Source organism: Coregonus lavaretus (genome assembly GCF_964263955.1).
Source record: "Coregonus lavaretus genome assembly, chromosome: 3".
Taxonomy (NCBI): domain Eukaryota; kingdom Metazoa; phylum Chordata; class Actinopteri; order Salmoniformes; family Salmonidae; genus Coregonus; species Coregonus lavaretus.
Genome location: NC_139990.1, coordinates 16,862,537 through 16,883,901, shown reverse-complemented (window position 1 = coordinate 16,883,901; position 21,365 = coordinate 16,862,537). Strand labels below are relative to the sequence as shown.

The 21,365-nt window shown below is 43.9% G+C and overlaps 1 protein-coding gene across 1 annotated transcript in view; it reads right to left on the bottom strand.

Annotated features, from left to right (window-relative positions):
* The window catches only part of trappc9 (trafficking protein particle complex subunit 9), a 321,620-nt gene extending 304,529 nt beyond the window's left edge, over positions 1-17,091 (bottom strand). Inside the window, exons 1-10 of the mRNA XM_084158560.1 lie at positions 16,951-17,091; positions 16,583-16,681; positions 15,892-16,247; positions 13,933-14,078; positions 13,458-13,595; positions 12,769-12,795; positions 10,830-10,951; positions 9,047-9,172; positions 6,782-6,998; positions 3,237-3,380 (exon numbers count right to left, since the gene is read on the bottom strand). Coding sequence (XP_084014686.1) covers positions 3,237-3,380; positions 6,782-6,998; positions 9,047-9,172; positions 10,830-10,951; positions 12,769-12,795; positions 13,458-13,595; positions 13,933-14,078; positions 15,892-16,247; positions 16,583-16,681; positions 16,951-17,079 — 1,504 coding nt within the window. The 5' untranslated portion in view covers positions 17,080-17,091. The remainder of the gene's footprint in view (positions 1-3,236; positions 3,381-6,781; positions 6,999-9,046; positions 9,173-10,829; positions 10,952-12,768; positions 12,796-13,457; positions 13,596-13,932; positions 14,079-15,891; positions 16,248-16,582; positions 16,682-16,950) is intronic.
* Between the last annotated feature and the right edge of the window lie 4,274 nt (positions 17,092-21,365).

Sequence of the window (21,365 nt, the reverse complement as noted above, 5' to 3'; positions counted from 1 at the left end):
TCATGTGGTCTGATGAGACAAAAATAGAGCTTTTTTGGACTAAACTCCACTTGCCGTGTTTGGAGGAAGAAGAAGGATGAGTACAACCCCAAGAACACCATCCCAACCGTGAAGCATGGAGGTGGAAACATCATTCTTTGGGGATGCTTTTCTGCAAAGGGGACAGGACGACTGCACCGTATTGAGGGGAGGATGGATGGGGCCATGTATCGCGAGATCTTGGCCAACAACCTCCTTCCCTCAGTAAGAACATTGAAGATGGGTCGTGGCTGGGTCTTCCAGCATGACAACGACCCAAAACACACAGCCAGGGCAACTAAGGAGTGGCTCCGTAAGAAGCATCTCAAGGTCCTGGAGTGGCCTAGCCAGTCTCCAGACCTGAACCCAATAGAAAATCTTTGGAGGGAGCTGAAAGTCCGTATTGCCCAGCGACAGCCCAGAAACCTGAAGGATCTGGAGAAGGTCTGTATGGAGGAGTGGGCCAAAATCCCTGCTGCAGTGTGTGCAAGCCTGGTCAAGATCTACAGGAAACGTATGATCTCTGTAATTGCAAACAAAGGTTTCTGTACCAAATATTAAGTTCTGCTTTTCTGATGTATCAAATACTTATGTCATGCAATTAAATGCAAATTAATTACTTAAAATCATACAATGTGATTTTCTGGATTTTTATTTTAGATTCCGTCTCTCACAGTTGAAGTGTACATATGATTAAAATTACAGACCTCTACATGCTTTGTAAGTAGGAAAACCTGCAAAATCGGCAGTGTATCAAATACTTGTTCTCCCCACTGTATATATAAAAAAAAGAATGTATGCACTCACTAACTAAGTCGCTCTGGATAAGAGCGTCTGCTAAATGACATAAATATAAATATATAATATTCTACAATGTAAAAAAATGTAAAAATAAAGACAAACGCTTGAATGAGTAGGTGTGTCAAAACGTTTGACTGGTAGTGTGTGTATAGACACTACCAGTCAAAAGTTCGGACACACCTACTACTTTTTTTATTTTTACTATTTTTAACATTGTAGAATAACAGTTTGAGCCAATCAGTTGGGGGGGGGGGGGGGGGGGGGGGAGAGATAGCCCTATTTCGTAAAAGACCAAGTCCAAGAACAGCTCAAATAAGCAAAGAGAAACAACAGTCCATCATTACTTTAAGACATGAAGGTCAGTCAATATGGAACATTTCAAGAACTTTGAAAGTTTCTTCAAGTGCAGTCGCAAAAACCATCAAGTACTATGTGAAACTGGCTCTCATGAGGACCGCCACAGGAATGGAAGACCCAGAGTTACCTCTGCTGCAGAGGATAAGTTCATTAGAGTTACCAGCCTCAGAAATTTCAGCCCAAAGAAATGCTTTACAGAGTTCAACAGACACATCTCAACATCAACTGTTCAGAGGAGACTGTGTGAATCAGGCCTCCACGGTCTAATTGCTGCAAAGAAACCACTACTAAAGGACACCAATAAGAAGAAGAGACCTGCTTGAGCCAAGAAACACGAGCAATGGACATTAGTCCGGTGGAAATGTGTCCTTTGGTTCCAACCGCCATGTTTTTATGAGACGCAGTGTGGGTGAACGGATCATCTCTGCATGTGTATTTCCCACCGTAAAGCATGGAGGAGGATGTGTTATGGTGTGGGGGTGCTTTGCTGGTGACATTGTCTGTGATTTATTTAGAATTCAAGGCACACTTAACCAGCATGGCTACCACAGCATTCTGCAGCGACACGCCATCCCATCTGGTTTGGGCTTAGTGGGACTATCATTTGTTTTTCAACAGGACAATGACCCAACACACCTCCAGGCTGTGTAAGGGCTATTTTACCAAGAAGGATAGTGATAGAGTGCTGCATCAGATGACCTGGCCTCCACAATCCCCCGACCTCAACCAAATTGAGATGGTTTGGGATGAGTCGGACCACAAAGTGAAGGAAAAGCAGCCAACAAGTGCTCAGCATATGTGGGAACTCCTTCAAGACTGTCTGAAAAGCATTCCAGGTGAAGCTGGTTGAGAGAATGCCAAGAGTGGGCAAAGCTGTCATCAAGGGTGACTATTTGAAGAACCTCAAATATAAAATATATTTTCATTTGTTTAACACTTGTTTGGTTACTGCATGATTCCATGTGTGTTATTTCATAGTTTTGATGTCTTCACTATTATTCTACAATGTAGAATATAGTAAAAATAAAGAAAAACCCTTGAATGAGTAGGTGTGTCCAAACATTTGACTGGTACTGTATATATTTAACCCCCTATTTTTGGCACTAAACAGTCACCATATACTGTATACTTCCATAAATATTTTCAACTGGTACCGGGGGACGTCCTAGAGCAAAACATGTACATGTTCATGAGAGTCTCACATTTCCACAGAGAGGTCATATTAGTGTGTAGCAGATCGGCTGTACCGACTTACATTTACATTTACATTTTAGTCATTTAGCAGACGCTCTTTTCCAGAGCGACTTACAGTTAGTGAGTGCATACATAATTTTTTTTTTTTCATACCGGCCCCCCGTGGGAATCGAACCCACAACCCTGGCGTTGCAAACGCCATGCTCTGCCAACTGAGCTACATCCCTGCCGGCCATTCCCTCCCCTACCCTGGACGACACTGGGCCAATTGTGCGCCGCCCCATGGGTTTCCCGGTCGCGGCCGGCTACGACAGAGCCTGGATTCGAACCAGGATCTCTAGTGGCACAGCTAGCACTGCGATGCAGTGCCTTAGACCACTGCGCCACTCGGGAGGTGACGAGTCTGTCACCTTTCACCGCAGATGCAGAAGTGCGACATCGTCGGATGCGGTGGATTGAGACACATCCAATGCAAAAAAACGGATAACTCTATCTCTTAAACTGACAGATTTTTATGGGGATTTTTTATGCTAATTAGATTACCATGGGGCTGTGGAAATCGACTCTAGGGGATTAAGGGATGCGAATTTACATTGTTGAAAGAGTCCCCTCTCAAAGACACTAGAGAATGAGACCGTCTGGGTTTCGGTAGTCATTTGCGCTAAAGGCTTGGGGAGCTAATGTGTATGTCTGTGTCTGTGTGTCTCTGTGTGTGTGTGTGTGTGTGTGTGTGTGTGTATCTGTGTGTGTGTGTGTATGTGTGTGTGTGTGTGTGTGTGTGTGTGTGTGTGTGTGTGTATCTGTGTGTGTGTGTGTGTGTGTGTGTGTGTGTGTGTGTGTGTGTGTGTATCTGTGTGTTGGCTGACCTTGGTCTGAGAGGAAGTCCAGCATGGTCTGGAGCAGAAAGGAGAGGTGGCGGACGGACAGGCCGGGGTTTCCCATACGACGGGACGCGTACACCAGCTCATGGAGCAGACGCATCTGTACCGCCGCCCAGCCACGGTGGGTACCTGGGGGAGAGAAGATTATTTTATTGTCTAATGTAAATTAATTAAAACGCGTCTTCTGCTTTATCCATCCAGGCCCCTCTGAAAGACACACATACAGAGGTTGGAGCAGAGGGCAGCCACACTACTGCACCGCTGGAGCTGGTTTTAGGGATTAAATGCCTTGCTCAAGGGCACAACGGCAGGAGATGGCATGTAGGATTTGATACATGTGAGTGAGTGAGGGGGAGAGAGAGATCATCCAAACATTATCATACCAGAGCAACATGTGATTGTGAGCTGTGCAGTGTGGCGTTGACTCAATGTTGTGTTCTGCAGCAGATCGGAAAACACATCAGCAGAAGACATCTTAATAACCTGCTAGCTTTACACTGGTGTTCTAGGGGGAGCATGGATGGGTCTCAGCGTTACATAACATTCCATTCCCCAGTCTATACTCAAGGCTGTCAGGGCTGGTGCACAGAGAGAGAGAGAGAAAGTGAGAGAGAGGGAGAGAAGGAAAAAAGGATAGCCTACTCAGAGGTAAATAAGAATACATTGTTCCCCTCCACAGCGTCTGTGGAGCTCCAAAAATCATGACCAAGATGCTTGTCCGTTATAAAATGTTCTCTCTACTGTGGGATGATATTATTATTAAATAAAAAATGTAATGTTATTCATTGCTACTGACTTCTGTCATGTGCAAAAATGATATTAATGCAAATCTAGCCTAAGCCATTTCCTCCTCCGTGGTGAAGCTGCAGTGCCCACTAAACAGTCTAAATATAGCAGCATCCACCTGTCTAACATCATGTGATGCTAACGCTGCTTATCTGAAGGGCACCAATACAGAGGAGAGGAGGACACACTGGCTTTTACTGTGGCTCTCTCTCTCTCCCTCGCTCTCTCCATGCATGCTGCGAGCTCTGTATTCCCTCCATATTTGCTACACTGAACAAAAATAGAAACGCATCATGTTTCATGAGCTGAAATAAAAGATCCCAGAAATGTCCCATACGCACAAAAAGCTTATTTCTCTAAAATGTTATGCACAAATTTGTTTACATCCCTGTTAGTGATCATTTCTCCTTTGCCAAGATAATCCCTCCACCTGACTGACAGGTGTGGCATATCAAGAAGTAGATTAAACAGCATGATCATTACACAGGTGCGCCTTGTGCTGGGGACACTAAAAGGCCACTAAAATGTGCAGTTTTGTCAAACACCACAATGGCACAGATGTCTCAAGTTTTGTGGGAGCGTGCAATTGGCATGCTGACTGCAGGAATGTCCACCAGAGCTGTTGCCAGAGAATGTAATGTTCATTGCTCTACCATAAGACACCTTCAACGTCATATAGAGAGATACCGTGACGAGATCCTGAGGCACATTATCGTGTCATTCATCCGCCGCAATCACCTCATGTTTCAGCATGATAATGCACGGCCCCATGTCGCAAAGATCTGTAAAGAATTCCTGGAAGCTGAAAATGTCCAAGTTCTTCCATGGCCATGTCACCCATTGAGCATGTTTGGGATGCTGTGGATTGACGTGTACGACAGTGTGTTCTAGTTCCCACCAATATCCAGCAACTTCGCACAGCCATTTAAGAGGAGTGGGACAATATTCCACAGGCCACAATCAACAGCATGATCAACTCTATGCAAAGGAGATGTGTCGCGCTGCATGAGGCAAAGGGTGATACTGACTGATTTTCTGATCCACGCTCCTATTTTTTTTTTTCAACAGATGCATATCTGTTTTCCCAGTCATGTGAAATCCATAGATTAGGGCCTAATGAATTTATTTCAATGGACTGATTTCCTTATATGAACTGTAACTCAGTAAAATCTTTGAAATTGTTGTATGTTGAGTTTATATTTTTGTTCAGTGTAAATAAAAGGTGTGCTAAAACCTCTTTCTCTCACTCTCTCCATCACTGCCTCCCTCTCTCTCCTCCAGCTAAATGTCTTATTCTGTGGTATTTACGAGGCGGTATTCAAGGTGTCTGGGAATCCAATTAGCACCACCATGCTAATGACACGCAGCACAACGCTCACCCTGTCACACACACACACACACACACCACCCTGTAACACACACACACCACCCTGTCACACACAAACACCACCCTGTCACACACAAACGCCACCCTGTCACACACTGTCTGTATCAAAAGGCACTACCTTCTGGTAGGAGAATTAGCAGTTCCCTGTAAGGTGATGTTTTATACTACTGTCCTCCCCTACTGTCATTTAAACATGAAGAGTGCACGGCAGCTAAATGCTTTTTTGTGAGTTTGTGGTCTTTGAAACAGTGTTTACTCCGAACTGAGAGAGAGAGACAAAGAGATACAAATAGACTAAAAGAGAGAGAGAGAGGGAGGGAGGGAGAGAGAGAGAGGGGAGAGAAAGAGAGGATAGAGAGCAGAGAGAGGAGAGAGTGAGAGACAGTCCTCTCACCCTGGTAAAGAGGAGAGTACTGAGAGGGCTCCCTAGCCAATTAAAAACCAATTTGCTCGTTCATTTCTCTGCCGGCCAGCCCTGTACCCTGTTGGAATGCACTATTAAGCCCCATTTCCTCTCTGACGTTACCCTCCTGCAACAGGGGCCTGGCCAGCTCTCCTCTCCTCACAGCTCAATAAACTCCCACCTGACACCTCTCCTCAGGCTGAAGGTCTCAGAGGCCTGGCCGTAGTAGAAGGTCCCTTATGAAGAACATATATTTAGTCTTTCTTTGCTTTGTAAAATAATGCATGGAGGAAGAAATCCATAGTCGCAGACACACAAACACACTTCACTCTCAACTACACTCCAACATAATCGTTTGACTACCTCACACAATAGTTTCTCTCTTCCCTTCACTGTTCCATGGAAGTGAAGTGGAGGTCAACAACAACTGCTCTCTCTCTGTCTGACAGAAACTCTTCTCAAGTGAGTCCTTTGAACGAGGGTCACAGTAGAGATACAGATGACTCTGAATCTTTGTTTTGTCTGTCAGTGTCTCTTTTACGCTCCAACCCCTCGTGGTGGAGTGGGTTGAGCAGGGTGAGGTTCAAGAGCCTGCAGTGCACAGCAGCTTATCCTGAGGACCATGAGTGAGAGCGGGTGTATGTGTGCCTGGCAGAGTGGCAGTTTATAAAGGCCTGGGTCAGTGCAGGTCTCAAATCAATTGTGTGTCTCTTTGCGCAAAGAGGTGCCTTGAATACGTATTACCCCTGAGAAGAGCTCTTGAAGAGAAGATCCTTTAAATAAACCTCAGGGCAGGGGAAGGCAATGTTATTCAATTTCTTGCTTTGAGTATTGACGTTACTGAAACAGGGAGGTGTGTGTGTGTCTTTTATTGATCATCTAAAGTTGTAGGGGATCACTCTACAGTGTATGGGACACTTTTGTGACAGAGGAGAGGCATATCCAGTCGGGTACCTTTGCTGAAGTCTTTGGGGTCGAGGGAGAGGCTGTATCCAGGCAGGGTCTCCAGCAGCAGCTTGTAACAGGCCCTCCAGCCAGGCTCTGGGATGGTGGGGGCCACACACTGCATGGCTGCTACCCGCTTGAAGAAGGCTGACTTACGGTGGAAACCAATAAGGTCGTAGAGCTCAGAGAGGATGCTGTAGCGCTGGATCTTCTCTTCCTCTGACAGCTGAGAAAACAGGGAAGACAGACAGGAGAGATCATTGGTTGGTTGGTTAATAGGTTGTTTGGTTGATTCTATTAGATCATTGAAAAACTATTTATACCACACACTGCACGTAAAATGTACGTAAAATGTATGCACGCATGACTAAGTCAGACATACATTAATGCGTTCATACATTTTACATACGGGTTGTCCCAGATTTGTTTTATAACTCAAGTTGAACTTCTCCAGAGATTCATTTGGAAATAAGTTGTATAACTTTGTGTTATCGTCAAGGATTTATACTGAACAAAAATATAAATGCAACATGTAAAGTGTTGGTCCCACGTTTCATGGGCTGAAATAAAAGATCCCAGAAATGTTCCATATGCACAAAAAGCGTATTTCTCTCAAATGTTGTGCACAAATTTGTTTACATCCCTGTTAGTGAGCATTTCTCCTTTGCCAAGATAATCCCTTCACCCGACAGGTGTGGCATATCAAGAAGCTGATTAAACAGCATGATCATTACACAGGTGCACCTTGTGCTGGTGACAATAAAAGGCCACTCTAAAATGTGCAGTTTTGTCACACAACACAATGCCACAGATGTTTCAAGTTTTGAGTGAGCGTGCAATTGGCATGCTGACTGCAGGAATGTCCACCAGAACTGTTGCCAGAGAATTCAATGTTTATTTCTCTACCATAAGCCGCCTCCAATGTCGTTTTAGAGGATTTAGCAGTACGCCCAACCGGCCTCACAACTGCAGACCACGTGTAACTACGCCAGCCCAGGACCTCCACATCCATCTTCTTCACCTGCGGGATTGTCTGAGACCAGCCACCCAGACAGTTGATGAAACTGAGGAGTATTTCTGTCTGTAATAAAGCCCTTTTGTGGATAAAAACTGGCTCCCCAGATGGTGGGCCTGGCTCCCAGGTGGGTGGGCCTATGCCCTCCCAGGCCCACCAATGGCTGCGCCCCTGTCCAGTCATGCGAAATCCATAGATTAGTGCCTAATAAATGTATTTAAATTGACTGATTTCCTTACATGAACTGTAACTTAGTGAAATTGTTGAAATTGTTGCATGTTGTGTTTATATTTTTGTGCAGTATATAATAATAAATGCCATTTAGTCGCTTTGGATAAAAGCATTTGCTAAATAGTATATATTATTATTAGAAAATCCTTGACGTTAACACAAATAAATCCTTGACGTTAACACAAATAAATCTCTGAAAAAAGTTCAATTTGATTTATAAAACAAATCTATGGAAAGGTTATGAGAACGATCAGTCACTGCACAGTGGGTAAGGAGGTGGTGGCACACTGGCAGAACTGTCTGAGACTCGAGTGAGATTTCCCTCCTAGAGAGACGCCTACAGAGCAGAGCCTGAATAGAGCAGGCTTTCAGTTTCTTGCAGGATGGCCTCAGGCACCTGTCAGAAGAGCGTTCCTGTGTTATGTGACCTGGCTGTTGGCAGGCAGATCCTCTGGTGATCATCACACAGGAAAGCAGCAGAGACAGGTGCCTGACTACAGGATCTGATGCCAGAGCATGAGGCCTGGGGTGTTAACAGTCACTGTGGGACCTGGGTGTTAACAGTCACTGTGGGACCTGGGTGTTAACAGTCACTGTGGGACCTGGGTGTTAACAGTCACTGTGGGACCTGGGTGTTAACAGTCACTGTGGGACCTGGGTGTTAACAGTCACTGTGGGACCTGGGTGTTAACAGTCACTGTGGGACCTGGGTGTTAACAGTCACTGTGGGACCTGGGTGTTAACAGTCACTGTGGGACCTGGGTGTTAACAGACTATGGGACCTGGGTGTTGGCAGAAAGAAAGACTCTGGTGTCAGGAGTCTTTCATGACTATATGATCTGACTAGGTAAAACGCTGGGCCCTGGTTATAGACTACAACTGGGGACCAGAGTTTTTCCTGAATATGAGATCTATGCATGGGACTTGACTAAGCAAAACTCTGGTCTCTAATTAACAGAATGTGTGTGAGACCAGGATGATGGTTCCCCCCACAGGGAGGTACATCTACATATCAGGTGAGGTCTTACCTGTCCCAGGTTGATGTAGACAGCATTCTGGAGGAACTCGGAGGCCTCCATGGCCCTCTTCTGAATGGCTAGCACCCTGACTGCCTTCACACACGCCTCCAGCTCTATCACGCCTGCATTCTTATACTGGGAGAGGGATGGAAGGAGAGGGAGAGAGAGATAGAAAGGAAGAGGACAATAAGAACTGACCAGGCCCAGCATAAGGAAAACATAAGTAACCAGTGAGGACTAGTATGGCTTTTCCCACCTGGCGTAATAATCCGAACCGATGTATTCCATCATGTCACTTTCTCTCTGTGACATCTTTATCAGATTACTGATTACAGTCCATGTGGTGATACGGAACCTCCGTCGTTCATTTTTACTTTGTTCATTGGTTCTTCCAGGGGAGTCCCGGGTTCTCCCCGAGTAGTAGATCTAATGAAGTAGAAACCTGAGTCGAGGTACAGTAGTGCTCTCTCACACATTCACACGCGATCCCCCACCCACTCCTATCCGCATTGTCTCCTTATTAAAATGCAATTAATATTTGAATAGCCCTGTCGTGTTGATATATAATGTAATTTCATTTGGAGTGAACTAGTTACAGGTAAAAGGACCAAGGGAAGTCAGAGCAAGAAGCCAATTATAATAGTGGAGATAAAACACAGCAGAATTTCCGAAGGCCTACAGGGATATTATTTTGTTTTAATTTATTTTACCAGGTAAGTTGACTGAGAACACATTCTCCTTTACAGCAATGACCTGGGGAATAGTTACAGGGGAGAGGAGGGGGGATAAATGAGCCAATTGGAAGCTGGGGATGATTAGGTGGCCATGATGGTAAGAGAGCCAGATTGGGAATTTAGCCAGGACACCAGGGTTAACACCCCTCCTCTTACGATAAGTGCCATGGGATCTTTAGTGACCACAGAGAGTCAGGACACCCGTTTAACCTCCCATCCGAAAGACGGCAACTAACACAGGGCAACGTCCCCCTCCAACACCACTTCCAGCAGCATCTGGTCTCCCATCCAGGGACCAATCCTGCTTAGCTTCAGAGGCAAGCCAGCAGTGGGAGGTGGTATACTGCTGGGAAGTTACGCCTCTGTGTTTTTACCCCCAAGGTTTGATTGTTTTTGTTAACACATACCTGTGCTACACCAGTAAGTATAGTTATCAATAGATTAACAATGCAATTAACTAATGTATTTTATTTTTTTAATTGCAACTGATGGAGTTATAGGGCATCTGAGATGGCCCCACACTTCCATTTGTGTAATAGTAACAGACAGTGACGTCATGCTAGCTAAGCTTTCCACTGTTGACCATCTGAGTGCACTCAGATGTTTTCTCCTGTAGTCAGCATGTAAGTAGTTTGTTTACAGTGTGGACACAGCCAGTCAGGCAGGCACAGCTACACAGCCCCTCTCTGCTGCATCAGACGCCCAACCATCACTGATACCTAGTGTGCTACTGTCCCCTGGTGGAGATGTTGAGAACTGCAAACTGGATAGCGGATAATGGAATAGTCTGCAAACAGCACTGGTCTGCAAAGTACAAACACTGAACCTTCTGTTGAAACATTGCATGTAATAAAGCATGTAGGAGCATTCAACAGTGTGGGTATCTGTTTATTTTCTATGATGTATACTTTTTGTACCCTGAACCTGAAAAATAGCTAGATGTGCGTACAGTGCTTTTGAAAAAGTATTGTTCCAATCCCTTGCTACAGAAGGAGATGGAACAAAGTAGATAGGAACATACAATAGTGTGTGTGTCTATTTCTTGTCTTTTCCAATACCTTGCCATAGTAGGAGATGGCCTCCTTGTATTTCTCTATGATGTCCTCAGGGCTCAGGCAGTTCTTGGCCCGACCAATCTCACTGCTGGTGTCTGCACTGATCCCATTGGCTGTGAGGGCACCTGGAGAACGATAGAGAGCGAGAAAGAGACAGAGATAGAGATGGGGGAGGGGAGAGAGAGAAAAGGAGAAAGGAGGAGAGAGAAAGAGAAAAAGGAAAAATGACCGGGATGATTGTCAATGTTATCAGACACATCCACCACTTGGTCCTTCACACATGCATATCAGTGGAGGCTGCTGAGGGGAGGACGGCTCATAATAATGGCCGGAACGGAGCTAATGGAATGGCATCAAACACCTGGAAACCATGTGTTTGATGTATTTGATACCATTCCACTGATTCTGCTCCAGCCATTACCACGAGCCCGTTCTCCCCAATTAAAGGTGTCACCAACCTACTGTGATGCATATGGCCAAAGTCACAACAATGACATACTCACTGGCAAACTGTGTATAGCCTATCTGAGCATACACATTTAATGCCGCATCGACAGGCGTTTCAAACACCGACATATCAAGACAACACTCGATGATTGCCATGCATTGTACACAACAATCTATCTATGAATAAAGGGCCTTTGAGGGTCACTGTGCACTGTTATGTGATCAAAATGACGCTGAGGCTGATTTCATCATGTGCTCAGTAGTTTGGAATGTTTCAATTGAAATGGTTCTAAAACGATTATGTGCAGGAGAATCTCTCTCTCTCCTCTACCCATCTGATTTCAATACAAATGTAGTATTGATAGAACATTGCCTAGCAACGGCGTCGCGGCGATGTCACTATGACACAGCATTACATGTGAATCATATAAGACTACTCTGGGAACACACACACATACTAGAAATGTATGCACTCACTGTACTGTAAGTTGTTTTGGATAAAAGCATCTGCTAAGTGGTCCTTTCTAGCTCAGTTGGTAGAGTGAAGCGCTTACAACGCCAGGAAAGCATGTTCGATTCCCAGGACCACCCAAACGTAATACATGTATGCACACATTACTAAGTTGCTTCGGATAAAAGCATCTGCTATAGGGTATATATCATTATATTTTTATATATATTAAGTGTTAGACAAAATGTGCAAATTGCTACATCTACGGTCGGAACTACACACTTTACACAGACCCCTTGGGTTGAATGGTTTAGTAAAACCAAACACACTTCCTAAAAAGGAAACATAAGAGCTTAATTTCTGCAGTATTTCTTACGGATAGGTTGGCCGAAATGTCTCACTCTGAACAGTTCTACATTGTAACTTGAGGCAACAGGAGAAGTAGACTCACAAAGCTTGGATGCCTCAATCAGCAGTGCTGCGATTTCAATAGCAACGTCGCCACCTCCTGGTGCATGTCTGAATTACTTTCAGTAATTTAGATTGGATTATTATTTCAATCACTTTTGAAATCTAATAGGAGGTTATGTGCTTCTTCTTGTACATAGTGTTGGATATAATGTCCTTGATCATGATTTTAAAATGGTTACTATTCATTGACTAGAAGAAGAGGTCAATGGTGTGATCAAGCATGAACACAAAACATCTAACGCTGACAAAAATACAATACCTGCCTTAAGAGGCGGGAAAAAAACATCTGTTTTGATTTACCAGTGGTGGAAACAATCAAAGTTGGAATCAGATGCAGTGCAATGGGTTGTTAGCCTGGTCCCAGATCTGTTTGTGTTGTCTGGCCTTTGTTGGTAAGACACCACTAACAGATCTGAGACCAAGCTAGGAGGTTGTCATCATAAAAAGCATGAAACCAAACACAAGTAATAAGGAAATGGGCCACACAGACAGACAGCAGGAAAACACACACAGGTGAGATGTCTAGCTACAAGTAGAGCTACGCGGCATTGGCCGGTTAGTGTCATACCATACCTGGGTCTATGAGTACCTCCTGTGCCCCTACAGTAACAGACAGACACACAGAGAGAGAATGCAGGTTCACACAGTGCAGTTAGTTATTGAAAGCAATGTTAGTCCCCAAACAAGCCACTTTTCAGCCGGTTCCTTGTGACTTTCCCATCCATCCCCGCGCTATAGTAGGCTAATGCTAATTACTTCAGTAATAAACTATGTACAAGTAAAATAAAAATATGTGTTGTTATTAAGGGGTTAAAGTAAGTGACTTGTTAATAATATTAAGTAAAGATATCGGTGAATGGAAATATGATATTAAATAAGGTTCAGAACAAATGGGTTAGGTTGTGGAGGAAATGTTGCATGCCACCACAACCACCACACAATCACATTACACAACACAGTACAACACAATCCACCCTCCAGCACCACATTACAACCGTACATCCAATCCCTCCTCTCCAGCCGTACAGACAGCCCCCTGAGCCCCATACCTCCTGAAACATCTCCACACTGTTCATTTTATTTAAAAAACTCTAATTCAACCCTAAGGCACGCAGAGACCATCCCTTTCAATAATAACACTGGGTCTGTCCCCCCCCCCACCCCCACCCCGGACACGGTTCTTCCTTGGCCAATCAAAAAGTTAAACACAGAGAAGACCACCCCCAACCTCACACACAGAGAGAGCGAGGAGTGCTGCTTACCTGGCCGATGCCTCTTCCCTGCATCAGCTGCCTGGCCCTGGCCCTGTGCCAGGCTGGGTTTGCGTCCGGCAGCCTTCCCTGCTGTTCCCCCAGGGTAGTGGAAGATAACAGAGGCTGAACACAGGCCCTCTAACGCAGCTGGAGAACCAAGACATAAGGGAGATGTGTCAATGAAACAGAATATCATAACCCCCCATTACAAGTATTTTCTAAAGGGAATTATGTATGTATGGCAAGGGTGGCGAACAGTCCTCCTGGAGAGCTCCTGGGCTTGGCAGGATTTTGCTACTACCCTCTTGTAGCACACCTGATTCAGATCCTCATCTCCTTCAAGGTCATGGTGAGAAGCTGATTAGTAGAATCAGGTGTGTTATAGTGGGGTCGTAGCAAAAACCTGAGAGTATCCACCCCTGCTTTATGGGATTTGAGAATATAGCAGGAAGAGGAAGAGCCATGTCTTCCTCCCCAGTCTTACCCCCCAGCCACAGGAAGTCATTGACGGAGCGGAGCAGCTCCACAGCCATGTGATAGTGGACCAGGGCATCCTGCAACATGCCTGCCTGCAAACATAGATCCCCAACGTGCTTCCTCATACGGCCCTGGCAACGCTTCTTATAGTGCCTAGATGAGGAGGAGGAGGGAAACATCAACTAGTGTCCTTCAGATGTCGTAGAGATATCAATTTACAATACAACTTTGTCCACGTTACAGCGAACAATTATGCAAGTAGGGTTTACTTTTTACATCATTTTTACAAAAACCCTCTTCATGGTCTTCTCTCTCCCAAACAAAAGTCCTTTTTGAGCATAATGTATTTTCTTACCCAGGTACCATTGGGTGCTAGCAGAGGAGACTCGCTGTTGAATTAATCTAATCAGTTACGGGGGGGGGGGGGGGACAGCACAAGCAAGGGAGACAGGGGTTGGGGAGGGGAGAACCCAATAGAGAGAAATAACCAGAACCACCCTGATCCTGAAGTCTTGCACATTAAACACACCAGGATTGAAGAGGAGGCAGACAACATCACAGTTTGTAATTCTAACAAAAGAAAATGGGGCCAGTTCAAGACGTGTGCAAGACCTCTGTCTGTCTAACTCTTTACTGGAGCCTGAGATACTGGGAAGGTCAAGGGTCAAACCCACCAAGTATTTTTTTTACCTAGAAAGCATGATGCTGTGTCAATGGGGCTAAATGGGGTTGATTTCCATGCTATTAGTGAATTCATGGTACAATTGCTCATTTTGTTCAGATTCAGTATAATGAGTTGTGCCTAAACTTTTCGGATGAAAAAAAGTTTGAAATAAAATGATGAGCAATACCTTATGTACGGTCTGCTTAGAAGGACATGGATACCATATTGAAAGTCATGCTTTCATAAGTAGGAGCAATAATAAGCCTAGCTAAAGGTGATGCATCCCTCCATTAATCACGGCTATACGAGATCCATGTTAAGGTGTAGTAGCAGAATATAGTAGAAGATATGAGATCCATGTCATAGAATGTGTAAAGAATTAGAGTACAGACCTTATTTCACCCAGTCAAACTCGGGTCAGGTGACAACCTTCCCAATCCTCAAGTTCCTGAAAGGCTGGACAAACCTTTACAAGCACATAATAGAATAGATAGGATAGCCTCACTGTTTAAGTGAACCAACCTTCACAAGCCTCAGTCACTGATAGTTTCATGTATTCTGCATGTCCAAACTATCAGCTCCTTCAGAACTTGTTATGATTTTATTTCATACAAAGTTGAGAGGAATGATGAGTTTGGATCTAAGCTTTGAACCCATGCACAAGAGCACTGAGGTAGGGGGCAGGGCCTGGGCAGAGTGTCTCGTTTAGGGGTGGGGCTTAAGCTGATGGAACTGGGATGGACTTAACTAAAGCAATGTCTAACAGCAGCTCACCTTTTCACACCCAACAATAAACTCACAGGACAGTATGAAAGAAAAAAATGGGAAAGACAAATAAAGTAACCAAGATAAACAAAGAAAAAAGGAAAGAAGCAAAAATATAAACAGATTTTTAAAAGGGGAAATAAACACTCAAGGTTGACTGTCCTTAGCAACATTAATGTAACGACAAGGATATCTTGACAATGGACATCAGAGAAACACTGAGGTCAGGCTTTTTCAATCACCATATAACAAACATTAGCACAACAATGTTGTTAGTGTAATTACCATCACCTTGTAACAATCATGAAACAACCATCTAACAACCATTAGGCTACACTTGGCAAATATAGTATTCAGGCATTTTATCAATTGTTAAACTAATAGACTGTTGATCAATTCAGAAGTCACAGTTCAGGCTCATGGAAATTGTTTAATAACCAACTATCTTGTTGGTTCCAAATTATATACACAGCAAAACATGTGGATGATACCAGACCTTTAAAAGCCAAATAGAGTGCAGAAGAAAAGACAACTCACCTGCTATCAGTGTCCAGCCCCACAAAGTCTTTCTTCTCAAAGGGAACACAGAGCAGTGGTATCTTATCCCCAGACTTGTCTGTGGCTCTATCCAGCCTCTTGGACTCTAGCACGATGAAGATGGACTCCACAAAGTCCTCCACCCTTTTCTCCACATCGGGACAGTCATCATAGCTAGAGTAGAAGGCAACATCCGTCCTCTGCTGCTCTGCTATCTCCCCCTGCAGCCCGAACACCAGGAGCCGCGAGTCGTACAGCGTGGCTCCGAACACCTCCTTCTGGCCATGGAAACGGTCCAAGGTCTGGGGCCACTCTTTAGCCGAACCACAGGTCGTCACGGAAATGAGGCCCACCACCTAGACAGACAGGACTTTATTATTCCTGAGGGGAAATTCATGCACAGGACAAAAAGACACGCATACTGTACAGCTGTGCTTCTTAGACGTTTCACAGTTTTGTTGTAGCCCTAAACTAGCACACCTAATTGAAGTAGTCAAGGGCTTGATGATTAGGTGATGAGTTGAATCAGGTATGCTAACTCTAGTTCAAATACATGGAACAGCTGCGAATCCCCAAGGAGAGGTTTGCGGAAGGCTGCTGTGCAGGACACATAACAAAAAACTAAGCGCATTTCTGAAACCCAAAGACACATTACGAAAGGCAACAAATAGGAAAAATAAAAGCAACAAACCTTGCGGTGTGTCTGGAAGTCTCCCCACTCGTTGTTCTCTGGGAGGTAGTGGTGGCGGTAACGGATATAGAGGTTCCGCTGGGAGTCCCGGATGGACACCTTTTTTTCAATAGCATGAAAAGACAAAACACACAACAAAATAGGGATCATTTGACAATCAGCATCCAATGGTAAAACATTTACATCAAAAACAAATAACTACAAGGTGGCCTGGGGTTACATATTTCAATAAATAATAAGACACATGCCCAGCCTGTGTCTCAAATGCCACCCTATACCCTATATAGTGCACTACTTTTGACCAGAGCGGGCCCTGGAATAGGGTGCCATTTGGGACACACTCATAGCTAGTACACATGGATGCTGACCTGGGCCACAGAGGCGATGCGTTTGTAGATCCTGAAGAACTGATCCTCAGGGACGACGCCCACAGGTTGGACCACCACCAGGACCGTCTGATGGTCCTCAGCACACTGCATGTAGTCTGGGACACTCATCTCCTTCTCATGGGCTCTGAGGAGCAGGAGGAAAGAGACAGAAACATATTGTAGCGACCTTAACACCTAGCGACATCGTCAACAGGTTCAGACCTCTTGGCGTAGCAGTTAAGGTGTGGCTTGACAGTCGCTGGACCTGGGTTCGAGTCCGGGTCGGGGCTACCCACTGAATTTGCTACAAAGTGGGATGGCCATCGGAGAGGTTTGTACACAGGAGGGACTTGGTATAGAGAAGAGTGTGGACACGCTCTCCTGAAGGGGGTAATGTAGCGACCTTAAACCAATACCTAGCGACCTCTTCAAGAGGTTCAAAGCAGTTAAGGTGTTGGCTTGACAGTCGCTGGACCGGGGTTCGAGTCCTGGGTCGGCTACAGTTTGATCTTAATTCCTCAACATCTAGCTAAATTTCATCCACACATTCCACAGTCAAGGTTCGAAATCACTGCCAGAACTAGTAGCACACTTGATTCAAAAGCATTCGGACAATAAACAGGTGTTACTGCTTGGTTGTAGCAAAAGCCTGCACCCACACAAATTGCAAACTACATACATCGCGTGCGTGACGTGTTGTCCATTCGCAACAGCAACAACAACACCCACACACCCACCCACCATGCGCAAGTTTCAAGCTGGAGTATAAAGGATCTAGCTAGCTAGCAACAAATATATTAGTACACTGTGCTAGCAGCTCTAGCCAACCTAGCTAGCTACCCACATGGCTAAGATACCTTTGTTACAGTAAAAGACACTCAACTTAAAAAATGTCAGTTAGGAAGTCATACATTTCCAGTTTACTTTCATTCTACAGTCCCCATTTATATTCAGGAATTGAATTATTTCAGCCATCAATGTTTACAGAATGACTCATTTACCTAGCTAGCTACACTGACAGGCTCTAGTTAGCTAATGTTGGTATAATACCTGGTTGCTAAACTATCGTCAGGCTTGCTGACACCTCAGCTACAAACTGCATCATTTATTTACCAAAACATGCCAAGAATTTCCATAATGTATGCGTTTCATTGATGTTACCTTGATAGATATTGTGACAGAAACGTTTGACAGTCCAATTCTCTTTGCTAAAAACAGACAGCTTCCCGAATGAACTCTTCTTCTATATCAGTCACATTGACAAATACTATGAATAGCGTGCATCACTGCCCTCCTATGTCCACTACTGGTACTGTGGGCTCTCATGCTCCCAAATATTTTGCTGTGCAACCAGGAATTTTGATATGGTAGCACCATTGGCAACATGAAAAACATTCACCCGGATATTACATTGAATGGCAAAAATATGTTTTATGTTATTTTTTTTAAATATGAAATTCAGCAACTCTTGGAGCACAGTAAAATGATACAGGTGCTTATTTTATGTTAAACGTAAACCCACCGCGTTTCTGCGTTTAGATTTCGTTTCGGTTTTACAGATCGTTCTCCTTGAAGACTGAATAAATGAAGAGTTTCATACACTTCAAAACCACCTCCTATTGGTCCGATTTCTGCAACTCATTTACCAATTACATTTTACATTTTAGTCATTTAGCGGACGCTCTTATCCAGAGCGACTTACCGTTAGTGAGTGCATACATTTTCATTTTCATACTGTTACATCACGTTTTGTGTTGTATTCACATTGTGATAGGTCCCTGAACCCATAAGAGACCATTTTGAAATATATAAAATCCTCCTTCATTCTTCTTTGTGTAAAACCCAGAGGAAGGCGGACAGCTGATATGAATGTTTACTGTTAGAGTAACTATCCATTGTTTCTGGATTTCTATTAAATATGACCTATAATTAATTACGATATGAGGGAAATAGAGTTCCTTCCAAAAAGTGTTAATTAAGTATGTTGAAAAACTGCTTTTCTGGGTTTGAATGGTGTGGGCATACAAACGTCATTAACAGAATGGTGTGGGGGTATACCAGTCATTAAAACTATTCATGCGAGTAGACCAACGAGCCAACATTACATTTTGTTCTATGAGGAAAAGCAAGCATTTTAAACGGTCTGTTTGAGATACAAGTTTGAGGTGGAGTTTTTTTATTTTATTTATGCTTTGGCCATAAATACTTATAGGGCGAGTCAAGAACATTATTTGGACACCCAACGTTAACCCAAAGTTAACAGAATGTGAACTTGAAATGTAGTGAGATTTTCACTGGACAGTTACTTTGTCAAAGTTGTCAAAAACTGCTGAACAATTAATCAAATGGCCACCTGTACTATTTACATTGACCGCCCCCTCTATTTCTTGAACTGCATTGTTTGTTAAGGGTTTGTAAGTAAGCATTTCATGGTTAGGTCTACACCTGTTGTATTCGGTGCAAGTGTCAAATAACATTTGATTTGATTTGATTTAAGAAAACATGATACTGGAATGTGTAATAGAGGAAACTGGGCATGTGTCATTATATTGAGTGAACTGTATCGTTTAGATAGGGAGAGTTTGTTTAATAGGGTTAGAGAGGTTGGACGGGGGTTAGTGAGGTATGTAGGGCTTTATTTTATTTTATTAGAAATAGCTCAGTTGGTAGAGCATGGCGCTTGCAACGCCAGGGATACTAACTGTAAGTCGCTCTGGATAAGAGCGTTTGCTAAATGACTAAAATGTAAATGTAACTAGGTAATAGAATAACAGGTGTGTAGGTAGGCCATGGCCGGCCTCACACTCCAGTATAGTAGTTGGCAGTGCATGCACATTATCAGTTGGTTGCGATCTGCCAAACAAATGTAAAGTAGAAGAAGAACTTGCAGCAGCCTTCTTGCCTTCGCCGCTCCTTTGCGCGTTCCTGCTGCAAAATCTTCTTGTGCAAGACTACAGTAAGTGCAAAAATGAAGATATACTTTTTGTAGACCAGTAGTTATAAAAGTGAAATACAGAGAAAAGCAAGCTATACTTAACTAAGTAAGTTGTAGTTGGCATAGAATTCCTGATAGCCAGCCAGCAAAGATCTAGCTCTCCTGTTAGCAATCCAGCTATCGTTAGCTAGCAGCTTTCTTCCATGCAGCTGCAGATGAATTTTTGCAATAAAGCCAGATAAGTGAATATTTTAAGTTAATCCGTGTACAGCAACCATGTGTATTTAAACTGAATATGTTTAACATGGAAGTTTCTATGATGGCTTCACTGTCAAATGTATATGTTGGACACTGTAATTGAACAACTGCCTCACAGGCCATGCCAGTAACATAGGTTTCCATATCAGCCTCTAGCTACTCCCATCCCAGGCAGGTCAGTCTAAATAGCAGGTCCGTCTAAATAGCAGGTCCGTCTAAATAGCAGGTCCGTCTAAATAGCTGTATCACAGGAAAACAGGAAGATGGAGTTCTGAATTACAGCCTGAATTACAATCCTCTGTCGCTCAGTTTGTAGAGCATGGCGCTTGCGACTCCAGGATAGTGGGTTCGATTCCCGGGACCACCCATACGTAAAACATGTATGCATGCATGACTAAGTCTCTTTGGCATATGTTAACAAACTAATGCACCTCCCAGGCAGGTCAGTCTGAACAACAGCCTCCCGGGTAGGTAGGAATCCCGAAAGGAGCCTCCAAGGCTAGTTAATGGGCCTAGCTCCTTCCAGGTAGGCCAGTCTAAATAGCTTTCCCCCAGGAGGGTAGGGGTGCGTTCAGTACAACAGAGCGGTGTTTAGATAAACGGAAACTGTACTGAACGACCAGTTAAATAATAGCCTGATTATGGTGGCTTAGAGGGCGATTGTGTGTGCTGACAAGTTTTAAGTTTTCGATTTCAAATGGTCACACCCATATTGATCAGGCCACATCCACCAAACTGGAGCAAACATACCTCAAAGGCTAGGGCGTATTCATTCCGCCAATTCTGTTGCAAAACCTTTCTTAAATGGAATCAAGTGTAATAGGGACGGACCTACAAGAATTTGTCCAATAAAAACTCAAATTTTGCTCTGTTTGCCTCCGTTTGATTCTTAAATTGTCAACAGTTTCTGTAATGAATTTACCCCTGAAGAACAGAGTGATTTGGGGAAACGTGTCGTTCAGTACAAACTGTTGTGCAAACATTTTGCAACAAAATCTAGTTTCCATTGGGCAAATTCAGGTAGATCCCTCCCCGTTTCATTCTGTTTCCTTGTGTTTGGTTCAGTTTAGTTCCTTGAGAATACACCCCTGTTCTGTGATGTTTGAGTGTGCCAGACAGAGAGATATGATTGGAGATATCACTCAGGCAGGCAGTCAATGTGAAAATAATTTATTGGTAAACGTTTAGTCATTTGGAATTGAAAGTTGATTCAGGCCTACAG